General features: G+C 31.2%; 1 protein-coding gene and 1 long non-coding RNA gene across 6 annotated transcripts; one reads left to right on the top strand and one right to left on the bottom strand.

The window, feature by feature from the left end:
* Positions 1 to 2,938: 2,938 nt before the first annotated feature.
* LOC116352223 lies at positions 2,939 to 14,274 on the bottom strand. 5 transcript variants are annotated; one of them, XM_031784636.1, is made up of 9 exons: positions 13,872 to 14,274; positions 5,797 to 6,219; positions 5,575 to 5,671; positions 5,251 to 5,461; positions 5,027 to 5,165; positions 4,675 to 4,949; positions 4,398 to 4,595; positions 4,219 to 4,324; positions 2,939 to 4,139 (listed from the first exon to the last, which is right to left on the bottom strand). In XM_031784636.1, exons 2-9 carry the CDS (start codon positions 5,949 to 5,951, stop codon positions 4,049 to 4,051), a joined length of 1,272 nt encoding a protein of 423 aa, XP_031640496.1. In that variant the 5' UTR covers positions 5,952 to 6,219; positions 13,872 to 14,274; the 3' UTR covers positions 2,939 to 4,048. The 5 variants fall into 5 exon arrangements, with proteins under 5 accessions (XP_031640496.1, XP_031640500.1, XP_031640499.1 ...); XM_031784640.1 differs by having other exon boundaries at positions 4,398 to 4,592; positions 13,872 to 14,272; XM_031784639.1 differs by lacking the exon at positions 13,872 to 14,274 and adding an exon at positions 10,800 to 10,822.
* On the top strand, positions 11,866 to 12,281 carry LOC116352224. Its single transcript, XR_004202273.1, has 3 exons — positions 11,866 to 11,942; positions 12,020 to 12,094; positions 12,202 to 12,281. It is a non-coding gene; the product is annotated as an uncharacterized LOC116352224 (long non-coding RNA).
* Positions 14,275 to 14,478: the final 204 nt, after the last annotated feature.

The raw sequence follows: 14,478 nt of genomic DNA, 5'->3' as shown, positions 1-14,478 counted from the left end.
CGTCGCAAAATAATTCTTCATCATGATAATGCGAGCTCTCACACATCTCATCAAACAGTCGATTATTTGACCGGTCAAAAGATCGATTTAATGGGTCATCCGCCGTACAGTCCTGATTTGGTACCCAACGATTTCTTTTTATTCCCGAGCGTGAAGAATAAACTGCGTGGTCAACGATTTTCATCGCCCGAAGAAGCAGTTGATGCGTTCAAAACACACGTTTTGGAGATATCACTTTCGGAGTGGCATGAATGCTATGACAAATGGTTCAAGCGAATGCAAAAGTGTATTGATCATCATGGCGAATATTTTGAAAAACAATAAAACCATTTTCGATGAAACCCCATTGTCTTATATATGTTTTTGAAAAAACTTAAATAGTGACCCTCGTATTCGAAAAGATGGACCGTTTGCAATTTGATCTCAAACTAAATTGTGTTTTAATTCAAAAATTGCTTTTATTTAAATTGAAACTTTAAACGTGCCCTTATGAATAAATTGGATGCTAAATATAAACCTTTCCAACTTTTTGAGCGAAAATATCGGTTGCGTTTTTCACGCAAAAGTTTGTATTAGATTAAATTGAACTTGAATATGCGACCCCATTTATAAATCTAATATCAATTTAACGTGAAATTGTGTATATTACTTTGTAACTAGTTTCAGCCCAACCAACTTTACTACGGTGAAAGAAAGTAGCCAGTTGACCAAACTTTTTTATACTTATCAATTTTTCCACTCTTTCTAAATATTTCATTCTTAAAAAAATAAAATAAACAAAATTTAAAACAATTTAAACATTTTTCCAGAGTTACATAATTTTTTTTGTCGTGCTGAAATCATAACTTACCCGGTTTCTCTGTTCATTTGAGTTGATTACATGCTTAATGCTTGTACATGTTTGTGATAAAAGCAGTCATCTGGTATGTATGTGAATATGCGGCTAATGAATAATTATTAAGCGGATGCGTGGAGAAATGAGAAAAAAGTAATTTATTATGTTTTCCTCATTCATAGAATTTCTATGATAGAAATACTGTCATCCCTAGCAGCTTCGCTGTTTTTTACCATCGTTTGTGTTCCATAGGCTTGAATTTCATTTGTTTAGTAGAACAGGAAAACAAGCTGAATGCATTGTTTTTGGGGTTGTGTGTTGTAGACGCTTTTGGCTATTTTATTATCTTGAAATTATCAATATGCATTTCTGCTGCTCTCAACTCATCTCTAACACGTGTTGATTTCCATGTCACCCCCGATCTATTTCGCATTCATTTTCCATTTAAAAGAGACAGTAAATAACTGCAACGAATAGAAGCGAAATGCCATCAACGCCATGAAAACCTGACGTCTTGGTAGTTTACAGAACTGGTTACGGGCTCGTAATAATTTTTCATCGGAAATTTTCTCATCCTTTTGCAAAAAAAAATCTATTAAACAAATGATAAAATCCCTTCAAAGATCCTATTTTCATGCAAAAATAAAACCAAATTCATTTATGATTTCTTTTTTCAATTTTATGTAATCTAAGATGGAGCTTTATAAAAAATAGCGTTATCAATTTTTTGGCCAAAGAAACATATCCAAACAAGACACTTCTATGTCTGGACATATGAAATTAAATTTAATTGTATTTAGTTGGACTGCACATAAGTTGGGCAGCACTCAGTTTTTTTTCGATGTTCTCATAGAATTTAAATTTACTTTTGTTGTCAAAAACAACCACTTTCAAATCAAGTATTTCTTAAAAGCATTAGCAACCGGTGCTTTATCAATTACAAATTGAAATTACATATTATATTCGATGGAAGTTTTATTTTTTCGCCCCCTACTAAAATTGGAGAAATTTTGGCGCATGAGCAATGCATTTTTTACTCCTCCATTTTTGTATTTTATATGATCATAATTTACCAATAGATGTCACTCTTTGAAACATTCAAAATCATATAAGCTCATGAGCATTGTTGTTAGTCCAATTTTTTTTATATATATAAATACGTGTATTAAAGTATTTTAACAGACATTTTTTTGAAACAATCTTACCATTCCAATATTTTGATGAATATTTTGAAAGAATAAAAATGCATATATTTATTGGTATCTTTGTTTTAATTTTTTTTTGTCTCCCCTTTTTATTACATTTGCATTCATTTTCCTTTTTATCTTTTGTATTACTAACGTCTGGTGTTTTGCAGAATTGTACATTATTCTCTGCAAATTGATTTAAATACAGACCACAAATGGGACTGATTTAAAAAAAATTGCGTGTCTTTTTAAGTCTAAATATATTATTTAAACTGATCTATTCGGTATACATTGTTTTTCTTTGTGTTACCATCTTTATAATATATCTTATAACAATGGGCCTACGTACAAATTGGTAAATGGGAATGAATCGAAACTAAAATGTAAAATAAATGATATAATCCGAATTTTTGCAGTATAATTAACAGTATATTGACAAAAATAATCCGTTTGAAAACCAGTACGTAGGTAAAACCTAAAACCATTTTATTTCAGTTTATTGTTTTTATATAGGTTGATTTTGCTTTTAAATTAAAAATAAGAATAAAAAAACAGAAGAAATAAATTTATTCGAATTTTACTCAGCTTGCTTTAATTTGCAATCAATTGTATCTATAGTTTTTCGTTTAAATATTTCAAAATAATAATAATATAATAATAGTAAAATTATCGTTAATTAATTAATACAACGGAATAGAAGGGAAATGAATGAAAAAAGAATTGTATACACCATTCTAATTAAGTTAAATTCCTACAAATGAAAAAAAAAACTCTTCATCTGCTTAATTGTATTAAATCATTTCATTTTTGTTTTGTTGCCTAAGATCAATTGAATATAAATATGATTCAGGCATCATGGATTATCGTATTTTCCCTCTTATTTTGTTCGTGTTTAGTGCACTTCCCGCCGATGTAGTTGTCCACAAAATAATTTTGTTTTTTGTTTTGTTTTTTTTTTTTTGTTCTGCACATTTCAGCCTCCTTGCTAACTATTCATCAGTCGAATCATTTCATACATTTTCAGTACATCCTTAATTTTTATTATGATTCTAAATATTATATTTAACGCTTCGTATCAAATTAATGATTCAATCTAAATATAGCCAATTGTTATCTTTTTTCAACATGTGCACATCAATTGGGTTATTTATGAAACTATTTCTCATTTACTTGATTTATTCAAATGACGGGAAGTCATTGTTTTAATTCTTCTCCACAAAAATATATTTTGATATTGAATATAAAATTTACAATCCATTTTTTACTAAAAAAAATTTCTGCATTCCACAAAATTTATTTTCTCTTTTTTTATGTCTCTCTGTTGCGTATGGGTGAAAATGGCTTATATATTTGATTTTTTTTGTTTTTATTTATTTTTTTCTATCGCGTTTTTCATTCAGTGTGTTGTTTTGGTACGTATGTGCCGGGTGTTGGGTCAAATTAAAATTCGTGTTGTTAAGTGGCGATTTTGTGTTGTCAAAATTTAAATTAGCTATGCACAGAAATGAGAATGATGAGAAATCACCTTCCTAATTTCGACTCTATGGATTTGTCATATCTTTTCAAAATTTGCCGAATTAATTTTTCAATGAGATGGAAGCAGTTAACCTTTCAAATAACTTAATATGTTCGTCAATAAAATGTATGTGTATATATGTTTCTTTCACTTATGTTTCATTTTCTAATATGCCTTAGCATTTTTTTAAAACAAATTGAATCAAACATATATGATTTAATGAGGCGACACATTTTTAAGTGATGATTATGAGTGCTTCAATTTGAATCAATGTACGTGAGTTTTTTTGTTGAGTGATTTTTTTTCTTCTTCTAATTTTTGTAAATGTATTTCGCATTCGCACTATATCTAGTGTAGGTATTTTGTTTTCATTTGTTTGCTGGTTTGTTTAAATTAAGTTTAAAAAGGTGCGACGGACGTTACGCGACATCAAACAGAAAAAAAATATTTATATATTCATGGTGTATATTAGACGTTAATGCAAAAATAGAACTAAATATAAAATAAATTTCATTCCTCTGTAATTTTACATTTCTTTGTTCCTGGTTCACTAGCTTCGGTAGCGGCTATTTGTGATTCAGAACATTCACAGTCTAACGATCTATAGAGATAAAATTTGGAAAAAAAAACAAAATTGATATATGTTCAACGTATCATAATATTTAATTGTTTTTTCAAACCTTTTATTGCTGCTTGCTTGTGAATCACTATCCTCGTTGGGAGTAACTGGTTTCTCCGAGCTGCTATCATCAGATCGTGAGCTATCGTCAATCACATTATTCACTCCTGCGATAGTTTTTCGATTAATATACGAAATATTTTCAAAAAACAAATGACAGAGATTTTTAAAGATCATTACCATTTTTATTGTTGCCATTTGCTGATACAACTTGAACCAATTCTTCATTGGAGTGTTCGAAATGTGCAAATCGGCTATTCTCATCCGATTGTTGAGTGGTTGTCGACGTAACAGTGTTGCTTCCATTCAACTGAGTAACACTATCTTGGCTACTGCCACCCAATGTTGTCAACACTGTGCTATCATCTGTGCTGGCTGCTTCATAAAATTAAAATTTCAATTTCAATTAATCAGAAAAAAAAAAAATGAAATTATTATATCCAAAAGAAATATTCACCTGAGATACAATTTTGTTCCGATTTCAATTCACCGTCGGTTGTTGTTTCGTCTTCATCTTTCGAAGAGCTCACCATATCGGTACTATTTTCATCGGCCGTTATTTCCGCATCATCGCCCGTAGCTATGTTGATCGCATCATCTTCATCGTTGCCAGTTGCAGTTGTCTCCAGTTCAGTTGATCCACTATTGATTGAATTTGATACTGGAATTCGATCGAGTAGTTCCGGCTTTAATTGCACGGCAACAAAATGTGTCCACAGAGCCAATTCAACTCTACAAAATTATAAATAACATAATTAGTTGCATGTTGCATAAATCATATATTTTCAAATTTTTGAAACGATTCTCACTGATGCGCTGTCCACTGTGAATTATTGTTGTCCTTCTCAGAATTCAATCGAGCTACGGCAGCTTGAATATGTTGCACAAATTTCAAGTATTCTTTTGTTGTATAATCTATGCTATCGATTTCTGGTATAGCCATCAAACCTATAAAAGAATAAAATCCATTATAATTCTCTTAAAATTTATTCAAGGAAAAAAAATCGAAAGTCAAATAATTCAACAAACTAACATTCATCAGCCATAAATGGTGCGCTATCGGGAGCAGCAGCCGCTAAAAGAGCGGATGCCATTGTGATACCGACTCCCTTTAAATTTGAAAGCGCTGTTAGGGCTTGTTCTAGATTTGGTAATTTACGAAATGCTTTTTTGGTTTCCTGCATAACGGCGCGCGGTGTATTTACTTTAATCAAATAAGAAAGTTGCGGATAGAATTTGCCACGCTGAACGACCAGACACCAATAAATACCAATTACATAAAAAAAGAAGAGAAAATCAAATGTATTGGCCATATCATATTAAATATAAAAAAAAGTAAGGCATTGTCCATACATACCGATTGTTTCCATTTCATTGCCTGTACTAATTCCTCATGAACCAGATGCGCATTTTTGCCACGTTGCTTTATCCTTTCGGGCAGTTCATTTTGATACCTTTGAACAAAAAACATTTACACATGAAATTTTTGGATAGAAAAATTCTTCTATTTTCTTTTTAACGCAAACGTATTTTTTTTAATGTTTATTTAAATTTTTAAATTCAAAGTGAAAATATTTACCAATCATCTAATCTTATAAGTTCTTCAGGTTTTTTGCAGCGCGTGAGTGCTTTAAGTTTCAGCACATCCGGATACAGTTTTAATACATAGTCAAATTGTTTGGAGTTGCCGTGTGCAAAGAATGAACCGGTATCCTTTTTAACGGAAGAAGTCATCTTTATTTGTCAATTTATTCGATTAATGTTCCAAGGATACAAATACCCCGTGCCGAAGGTCACCGTTAAAAACCAAATAAGATTTCGTATTTATTTATCTTAGAATTCTCTGGTCAAAATAGTGACTATTTTTGTGATGTTTGTTTGTAGATGACTCTCACAGATGTTCAAATAAAATCAAGAAAAATCTTTATCGTAATCTTGAAATACTTCAGTGTTTAAAATGTTTCACCTCGGCTTTCTTCATTCAAATGGTATGAACAATGTTCTGTTGAATAAAAGAAAAAAAAGAAAGTAATTATTAGTTTTAATTTGGAGTTTATGAAAAATATTTACAACCGCCAGAATAAAAAGACAATATATTTCTAAAAATTGATTGACATTTTTTTTGTTTTGTTATTCTTCTTACAAATTAACCACTGCACTGGATTATATGAAAACAAGGACATATCGTTCGAACCATCAAAATATAAAAAAAAATTATATTTTTTATTTAAAATTGTTTAAAAAGTAGAAAACTGTGCTAGCAACAAGAATATGCCATCATAAATTTACAATCAATGTATACCATTGTATATGTATGCTATATACAAAAAAAATCACCACATTCACAATGAAAATATTCGATTAGTGAACACATGAAATTTCTACTCAATTCAAAAAGAAAATTTATGCTCAAATCAAATGAAGAAAAATACACACGGCAATAACAAATGACAACGGAAAATATGCAGTCAACGATGAAAAAAATTCGAAACAAATTCTAAAAGGAGAAAACAACTGGGTATATTCCGAACGTATTTGATTCGAAGTGAACGTATGAAAGTCATGAAGTCTGTGCTACATTAAGGCAAACTATTACTTGAGTTTGAACGAACGAGCGCGTTCATTTCGGATGTCGTTTGTATGTATTGTGAGTTAACGTTGTGTGAGTATGTCGATTTGTTGTATGTGCCATTCAAAGTATTGGAGTAGAGCTGTGGTGATGACGATAGCTGTAGTTCAATCTCTTGCCAAGTAAACGAAGATATGGAGAAAAGAAACAACGAACGAACAAATGAATGAGCGAGCGACCGACCGACCGACCAAACAAAAAAATCATAGCACATAGCATATGTACGTTTATGTATTGGAGTATCTTTATTCATCTCATTCCGTGAAAACTGGCTGAAAGCTAGAATACACAATAAATCGACCGTACTACCACATCAATGTGTATATTGTGCGCACATACACATCTATCTGACGCGTTGTGTTTGCTGCTTCATATAGTGTACGAAATACTGTTATATTGCTTTACCAAAGCAATCATAGAATTCACACACAGTCTCTCAATGCTTTTTTACATTCATTTTTGGTTGCTTATTTATTTCTGATTCTTCTGCTGCTTTCGACATATTTCTTTGGACATAGTTTGAATTGAAAAAGAACAGAGAAACAGAAAAGAAATGTTTTTTTTTGGTAGAAATTCGTTTATATTTCCCTTTCTTGCATTTAAGAAATCAATATAAAAAAAATAAATAAGCAAATGAAAGTGCATACCATGCATTCAAAATTCATTGGAATGACACGAAATCAATTATGAATTGAGGTTGCAGAAAATAAATTAAAAGCGATCGTATGCGACAAACGGTAAAATTTAAGGGTAGACAAGGTACATTTTCACAGATCCACTGTGCTGTTCGACTTATTTTTTTACAATGAATAGAAGATTTTCGAAAAACGAAACAATTTATGGATTTTTCTTTGCTTTCACTAGTTCATATGTGTCTGGATATGTGCGGTGTGTTTATTCACATGCATTAAATAAAGTAAGTGATCGCCGTCGATCATGCCTCAGAACCAAAATTTTTAAATTTCTTTTTGCATTCATTTGAATTTGAAATTTGACGTGCGCAAATCGGTAGACTAATGCGGCAGGTCCGTCACTCTCAATTTTTCTCCGCTTGTCTTGTTCACGCTTTCTGCGTTGATTTAGTCCTAATTTTTTTATGCTTCTGTGTATATTATTTGCTTATTGCAATTTCAGAGGATAAAAATAAAACGTTAAAGGAAGACACGTCGTTTTTGGATGCTTGATGTGTATTGACAGTTGTTTACGATTCGGATTCGCAAACGAACGGAAGAACGATTCGATTTCGCTTGTGCTCCTCAGTTCCTTTCATTAATAAGAAAACTATTGTTTCTTTTTTTTATTGGTTTGGTTTCATTAATACTGAAATATTGAGCGGTGTTATAAACTAGCATCAACGATGAAAAATAATACGGTATCCGAAAATCTTGAACCAATTCGAAGAAAAACAACGTTTAAAATAAACGAAATGACTAAATTAAAATGCGAAAGCAGCTTTAAATATTTTGAAGCAACAAAAACAAATTTAGCTTCAATAACAATGGAAAAATTCAAGCGTTGAACGTGCATATATTGAAATGTCTGAGGGTTTTATTTTAATGAAAAACATGGCACAACGAATGGCAAAAAAGCAACAGAGGCAAACATTTGTGCGCACCAAACGACGTACAAAGACACAGGCGCAAACAAACACATTCATTATTGGCAGACAGGGTCATATTCATAGCCGAGTGAGAGAAAAATTACTACTGTTATATGTATATAGAGGTTTTTGTATGGGGACCCATTACGAAGAGATGAACGAACGAACGAACGAACGAACGTTACTATGAATCAGCAATAGCAGCACTGCGATACTGACGCATTGGCTAAAACCCAACGAGCAACTTATGTCATAAGCAAACAAAAACTTATATACTTGAAATATTCCCTCATGCCATGGTGATGTTAATGTTTGGAGGGTCGGTCGATTGAAACGATGGTGATCTTTCATTTTATTTTATTTTTTCATTCTTCATTCTACAGTTTTCGGTTTCGTGCTGATTATACGATAACGGAAAAATAATTCCGAACAGATGGCAATACTGTGCATGATGAATACAATCACAATTGAATGAATTCATGTTTCAGTGACTACACTAATCGTAAAGTAATATCAAGATTTTTTTTAACGCTCTTGATTGGCGCCATCTATATAAATGCAATGCTTAAAATGCATTTCAAATTGATTGTATCGATTGTAGTAGATTTATTTATTGTTCCAGATATTTTTTGGGTTATTAAATATGACAAATTGAATTTGGAACATTTTTGAATTTCAGTTTTTTCAGCAAATGCATTAGAAAAAGAATTGAAAAATATTTTCAATTAGAGAGAATCGTATACGCAAGATTAATTTAAATCGTGTATTAATCATTACAGTCACGAGTAGAGAAAATCTGTAATCATAAAGTACGGTCGAAGCAGAGATACGACAGTACGTTTGTATTGGGATTCGAACCAAATGAACAAAGCCAGCAAAAGCATACACACAAATATAGCTCATAATACAGCATAGTGAGCAAGAGAAAGAGAAACTGAAATATACGAAACAACATTGCTCAATAACTAATGTGACGAACGGACGCTTTCGCATAAAGAAAATGTGAACGAGTGAACGGCAATTTTATTATGGGTAACGAATTTTTGTAATCATGATTTCACGCGGTTCATGTCTTCAAAAACTGTTGTCGTCGTTTTTACATTGATTTTTTTTAACGTTTTTCGCAGCACTCGTCACTTAGCAAGCGAAATCGATGCGGCGAGCGGTGGGAATTGTAGAAATGCCAATGAAATGTATGTATACAGCTAGGGGCAAACTACTATTACAACGTAATTCATTTAATACATAAATAATTCCATTCAATTCAATATAATTCTATGTCAATTCAATTTAGTTCCAAGTAATTCGCACTGATCTAGTATGCTGTTTTTGTATGCCATGTTCTGTGTGCTATCACAAAAGTACAAAAATCAATTTTAACTGATTTAAAGATGAAAAATTACAATTTCGGAAGATAATCAATAACATTTAAATATGGTTTGTATTTAAAATCACATTTTTTTTGTATTTCTCCAAACGGATTATTCACAAATCTGATTTGTCACGATGGCTGTTTTCGAAACTACTGTCATATTCCATACATTTGCTCACTCATTCAAGCAATCATGTACACAGACATAAAAAAATGTGTGTTTTCAGTAGTAGCGCTGCTATATGACTGTTCTCTTGACAATTTGTGCAGGACTAGAACATTATGAATTAGTTGGAACTAAATTGTATTGACATAGAATTATATTGAATTGAATTGAATTTTTTATGTACTAGATGAATTACGTTCTTGTAGTAATTTGCCCCTTGGTATACAGTCATGGTATACATATACATGCATCACATTTATGGATACTATGGTTGTATGAGTGTGACTCATAGATAAATAAGCTTAATATAATATAGATTGAAATAACAACGAAACACAGCATAGTATATAAGTAGCAGAAGCACAGGCAAAAACAGTAAATTATACAGAAAACGTCTTAAAGGCAACAGAGTGTCAGCACACATACAATATGTACAAGCTGTGTGTGGTAAGAAAACGTAAAGGAAAATATAGAAAATTATCTCTCGAACTCTGCACAAATTGATGGAATTCAATTTGGACGCTGTGTTCAAATTGCGAATGTACTAGATTAGATTTGAGAGACAATGGGATATGAAATAATACCCAAACAACAAAAACAATAATAATATAGATCATCTATGATATATCTATCCATATATATTCAATTTTTTTCTCGTTTTTTTTGTCTCTCCGTTTGACGAATCGTTTTTCTCATTTTAAATTATAGAAGATAAATTTAAATCCCGTATTAATTATTCTTATTAATCGTAATTTAAAATGATTCTGTCTGATAAATTCAAAACTTTCAAATTAAATAATTTGAAGTGCACTTACTTTTTCAGAAAACGAAGTTTATATTCTTGAAATTACACATTAATTCAATAATATATTACATTAAAAATTGAAAATAAAACGACAAAGCATTGAAAAATCGTTTTTCAACTTTTAAATTTTGAAAATGTAAAAAATATATATATTTTGTTTGACGTTTACCGAAAACGATCGTACTAAATGAAAAACTGTACTAGAAACTAACTGACTAAAGCCAACAAAGTGCTGCTGCCTCATTTCTGTATAAAGCAAAATAAATTTCTATTTATTACACAGTACACACACCCGATTCAACAGTATATACCCACGTAGAAACAACATTTGCTTTTCGATGAACGAAGCAAGAGACTTGAACTAATGAAAATAACGTACAAAAAACCCACTATGTACGGGTTTGGTTATGTATTATATACATGCTCTGTTAGTACGAATAAGGAACAGCGATAAACGAATATACAAAGAGAGAGAGAGAGAGAGAGAGAGAGAGAGAGAGAGAGAGCGTAATCGTTAAGAGCCACACTCGGCAGTTTGCTTGTTTGCCAGTGTAGAATGAGTCTGCTTGAAAAGCGAACAAGCGATAGCCCGTTCTTGCCTGCTTGCATTTTTATTTGAATTTAATGAGAGTTTCTCTCCTCACTTAGTCGAGAATTTCTTAGTATGTACTTTCGGATTGTCTGTATGCCATTGGATCGCTCAACATCGTTCAAATCAACCGAAATATTGAACGATGGTCCAAATTTTGAGCCAAACAAATGTTTGACAACTAGAAAGGCTCTTAATTGAAACGAACAAAAAATAAAGATTACATTTAGTAAACATGTCAAAGTCTATCATGGGATCAAATTTTGCCTTCATTTTGCCACCGAGGATAGCTAAGTTTCGAATGGAATGAAAGATTCCGCATAAGACATTACCAACTATAAGCTACTGTACACAAGCACAACCATAGCGCACTACTGCATTGACACATGTTCTCTGTCGCCATCGTTCTAAGCAATGGCATTAAATAAGACCGACTGAGAAAGTAGCACTGGAACGAAACCATTTAAAAACTAAATTTGTGGTAGATATAGCATTGTGAAAAGTTTTGTTCATGGCTGCTTGGATGTTTGGCTGGCTAGTGGCACGATTTATATTGAAGACGATGTAAGTGTGGTTATGTATATACATTAAACCTTTTTTCATTCGATAAAATGTATGTATATGTGGCTCAATTTTGCTAGTGGCAGTACAGATGTCATGTAGACATTCGCATTAACATCATAAATGCGCTCACCCATAACAAGAAAAAAATACAGGTAACACGAACTCACTTGTACCCAGCTCAACCATATACATCAAATATCGATAGAATATTGTGTTTCTCGAAAATATTTTGATACCAGAATTTTGATTTTTTATGAAGGTATCCATTGGAGCACCAATTAAATTCGAAAAATTGTCCATTTGCATTGCACCATTCATATTATTTCACACCAATATCACACCGATATGTTTAACTTTTTTTAATATGATTCAATGACGTTTTAAAGCAATTAACGCAAATAGAATATATATATATCGAATAAAGCCGCGTTTGCGTTAACTTCACCTAATTATTTTTTATTTGGTATTGGTATTGTTTATGTTATTTCTCAGTCCACATCAAATATTATCTGCGAAAATATTTGAGTTGCATTGAATGAGGATTTTTTTAAACGTATCATTGTTTGTGTGAAGAAACAATATTTGAACCTTTAAATATTCCAGCAAATGCCGGTAAGATATTGACATCTAGATATGGTTTTTGGAAGTCATGACAGTAAAATGCATAACAAAAATCATGACAGAAACAACCGATTTTTTATTATTTGCGTTAATGTTTGTATGTTCTTTAAGCTCATTTAGCTCTATAGCCATGAATGTCTATATTTGGTTTCAATTTATTTATAAATTATGAATGAACAGACGCGAGTTCGATACTTTATTCAATTAATTTTTTTGAAAAATGCATTCAATATGTTTGCATCTCAATCCGGCCTCTTCAAAATTGAAAAAAAAAAACTTGAATCAGTTGCATACCATGCATATATCTTTCTATTTATTATTGAAAATAATTTGGTTTCGTTTGTTCTATTAATATTCAATTCTCGCCTATGGATATGCCAACTGTATATCATACATCTGACAGGAGATGTAACGAGTAATATTTAAAAATGAAGTCGCTCATGAAATACAGATATGGTAAAATCGGATACTTTCTCTAATCGGACATCGAAAATATTTATAACATATTAAAGAAGTGTTAGCCTCCAATAATGATTAATACCGCAAAAACTCCCAGAACTTTGTTTAAAAATTATATCATTCAAAAAATTCTTCTGACTGGCCTTTTTTTATTCTTAATTTTATTATTCCATAAACAATGCCGGAAACCGAATAATCTGTTCAAGCCAATGAAATAATTCAGAAAATAGCACCAAAATCGTTAAGAAAAACTATACCAATTTTAATTGAAATCATTACAAACTTATGGCTTCTTAAACGCTAAATAATTCATTTGATTGAAAGCAAAGCAAAAAGGGAAGAAAGCAACAACATTCAGTTAGTTGACATGCCCGAAAACAATAACATCAATCGGTTCTTTTTGTGTTGATTAAGAAATGTGGAAAGCGTCGAATGGTGCAAGAGGGAAAGAGAAAAAGGAACTTTTCGTACAGAAAATACAACTGTCATTCGACATTCATGTTTGACATATTTCCATGTGCATATGCGACTTTTTAAAAGTGGTTTGAGCAATTATCGAAACTTCAATTATACGATTTGAATCTAAAAATTTCAAAGAAAAAACTCGAACTCTTAATAAATTAAAAACAAAATCTATGATACAAGTAGTTCTCTAATTGTTTGCAATGATAAAATGTCTACAAATAAAAATTTACTAGTTTATGAAAATCATCAACCGTTTGTTGTATTTACTAATAACAAAAAATCAAATAAAATTATCTGAATAATAGATTTTTTGAGATTATTGAAGTTTGCAGTCATTACAAAAACAAAAATCACTTTATAATCAAACTTGATCTGCAATTTTACCTTTGATATACTATTTCGGTAAAAAAAATATTTATTTTCGTATCTTTTGTTGTCGGTAAACTGAAATCACACAAGTGAGAGAAAAAGAACACAATTTCCAAATGGTTTTCTTAATTCCTTTCAGTTTTTAATTGTTTTTCTTTTTCGGGGTAGATGTTTCAAATCTTGTTGTTTTATTGAATGAACTGTCTGTAGGTTTGTTGCAACGTGAACGACGTGCTGTAATCAAAATTTGGCTCGGCAAAAAATGCTGAATAAACTTTACAAAAACAAATTTAAAACACAGAAAAACACATACACTGCGATTTATATATTTTTTTTTATTTTTTCATATATTTATTTATTTATTGTAAGTAATTTCGTTTTTTGTTTTTTTTATCGCGTTCAGTTCGGAATGATGGTTGAGTTATGACTATTACTGACTTATTGTATTTCAAATACTCACAATGAATCTGTTCTGTATACAACAATATGGATGCCTCGTTCACACATCGACATGAACATTTGCGTTTGCGTGTATGAAGCGGTATTGCGGCAGAATGTGCAATTATATGTGTGCGTGTGTCTGTGTGAACTGTATGTATGTAAGGAAAAATGATCAAATCAG

This window comes from Contarinia nasturtii, unplaced genomic scaffold (genome assembly GCF_009176525.2).
Source record: "Contarinia nasturtii isolate CC-2019 unplaced genomic scaffold, AAFC_CNas_1.1 Cnas_scaffold_187, whole genome shotgun sequence".
NCBI classification, from domain to species: domain Eukaryota; kingdom Metazoa; phylum Arthropoda; class Insecta; order Diptera; family Cecidomyiidae; genus Contarinia; species Contarinia nasturtii.
The sequence above is the reverse complement of the archived record's forward strand: the minus strand, read 5'-3'. Positions and strand labels throughout refer to the sequence as shown.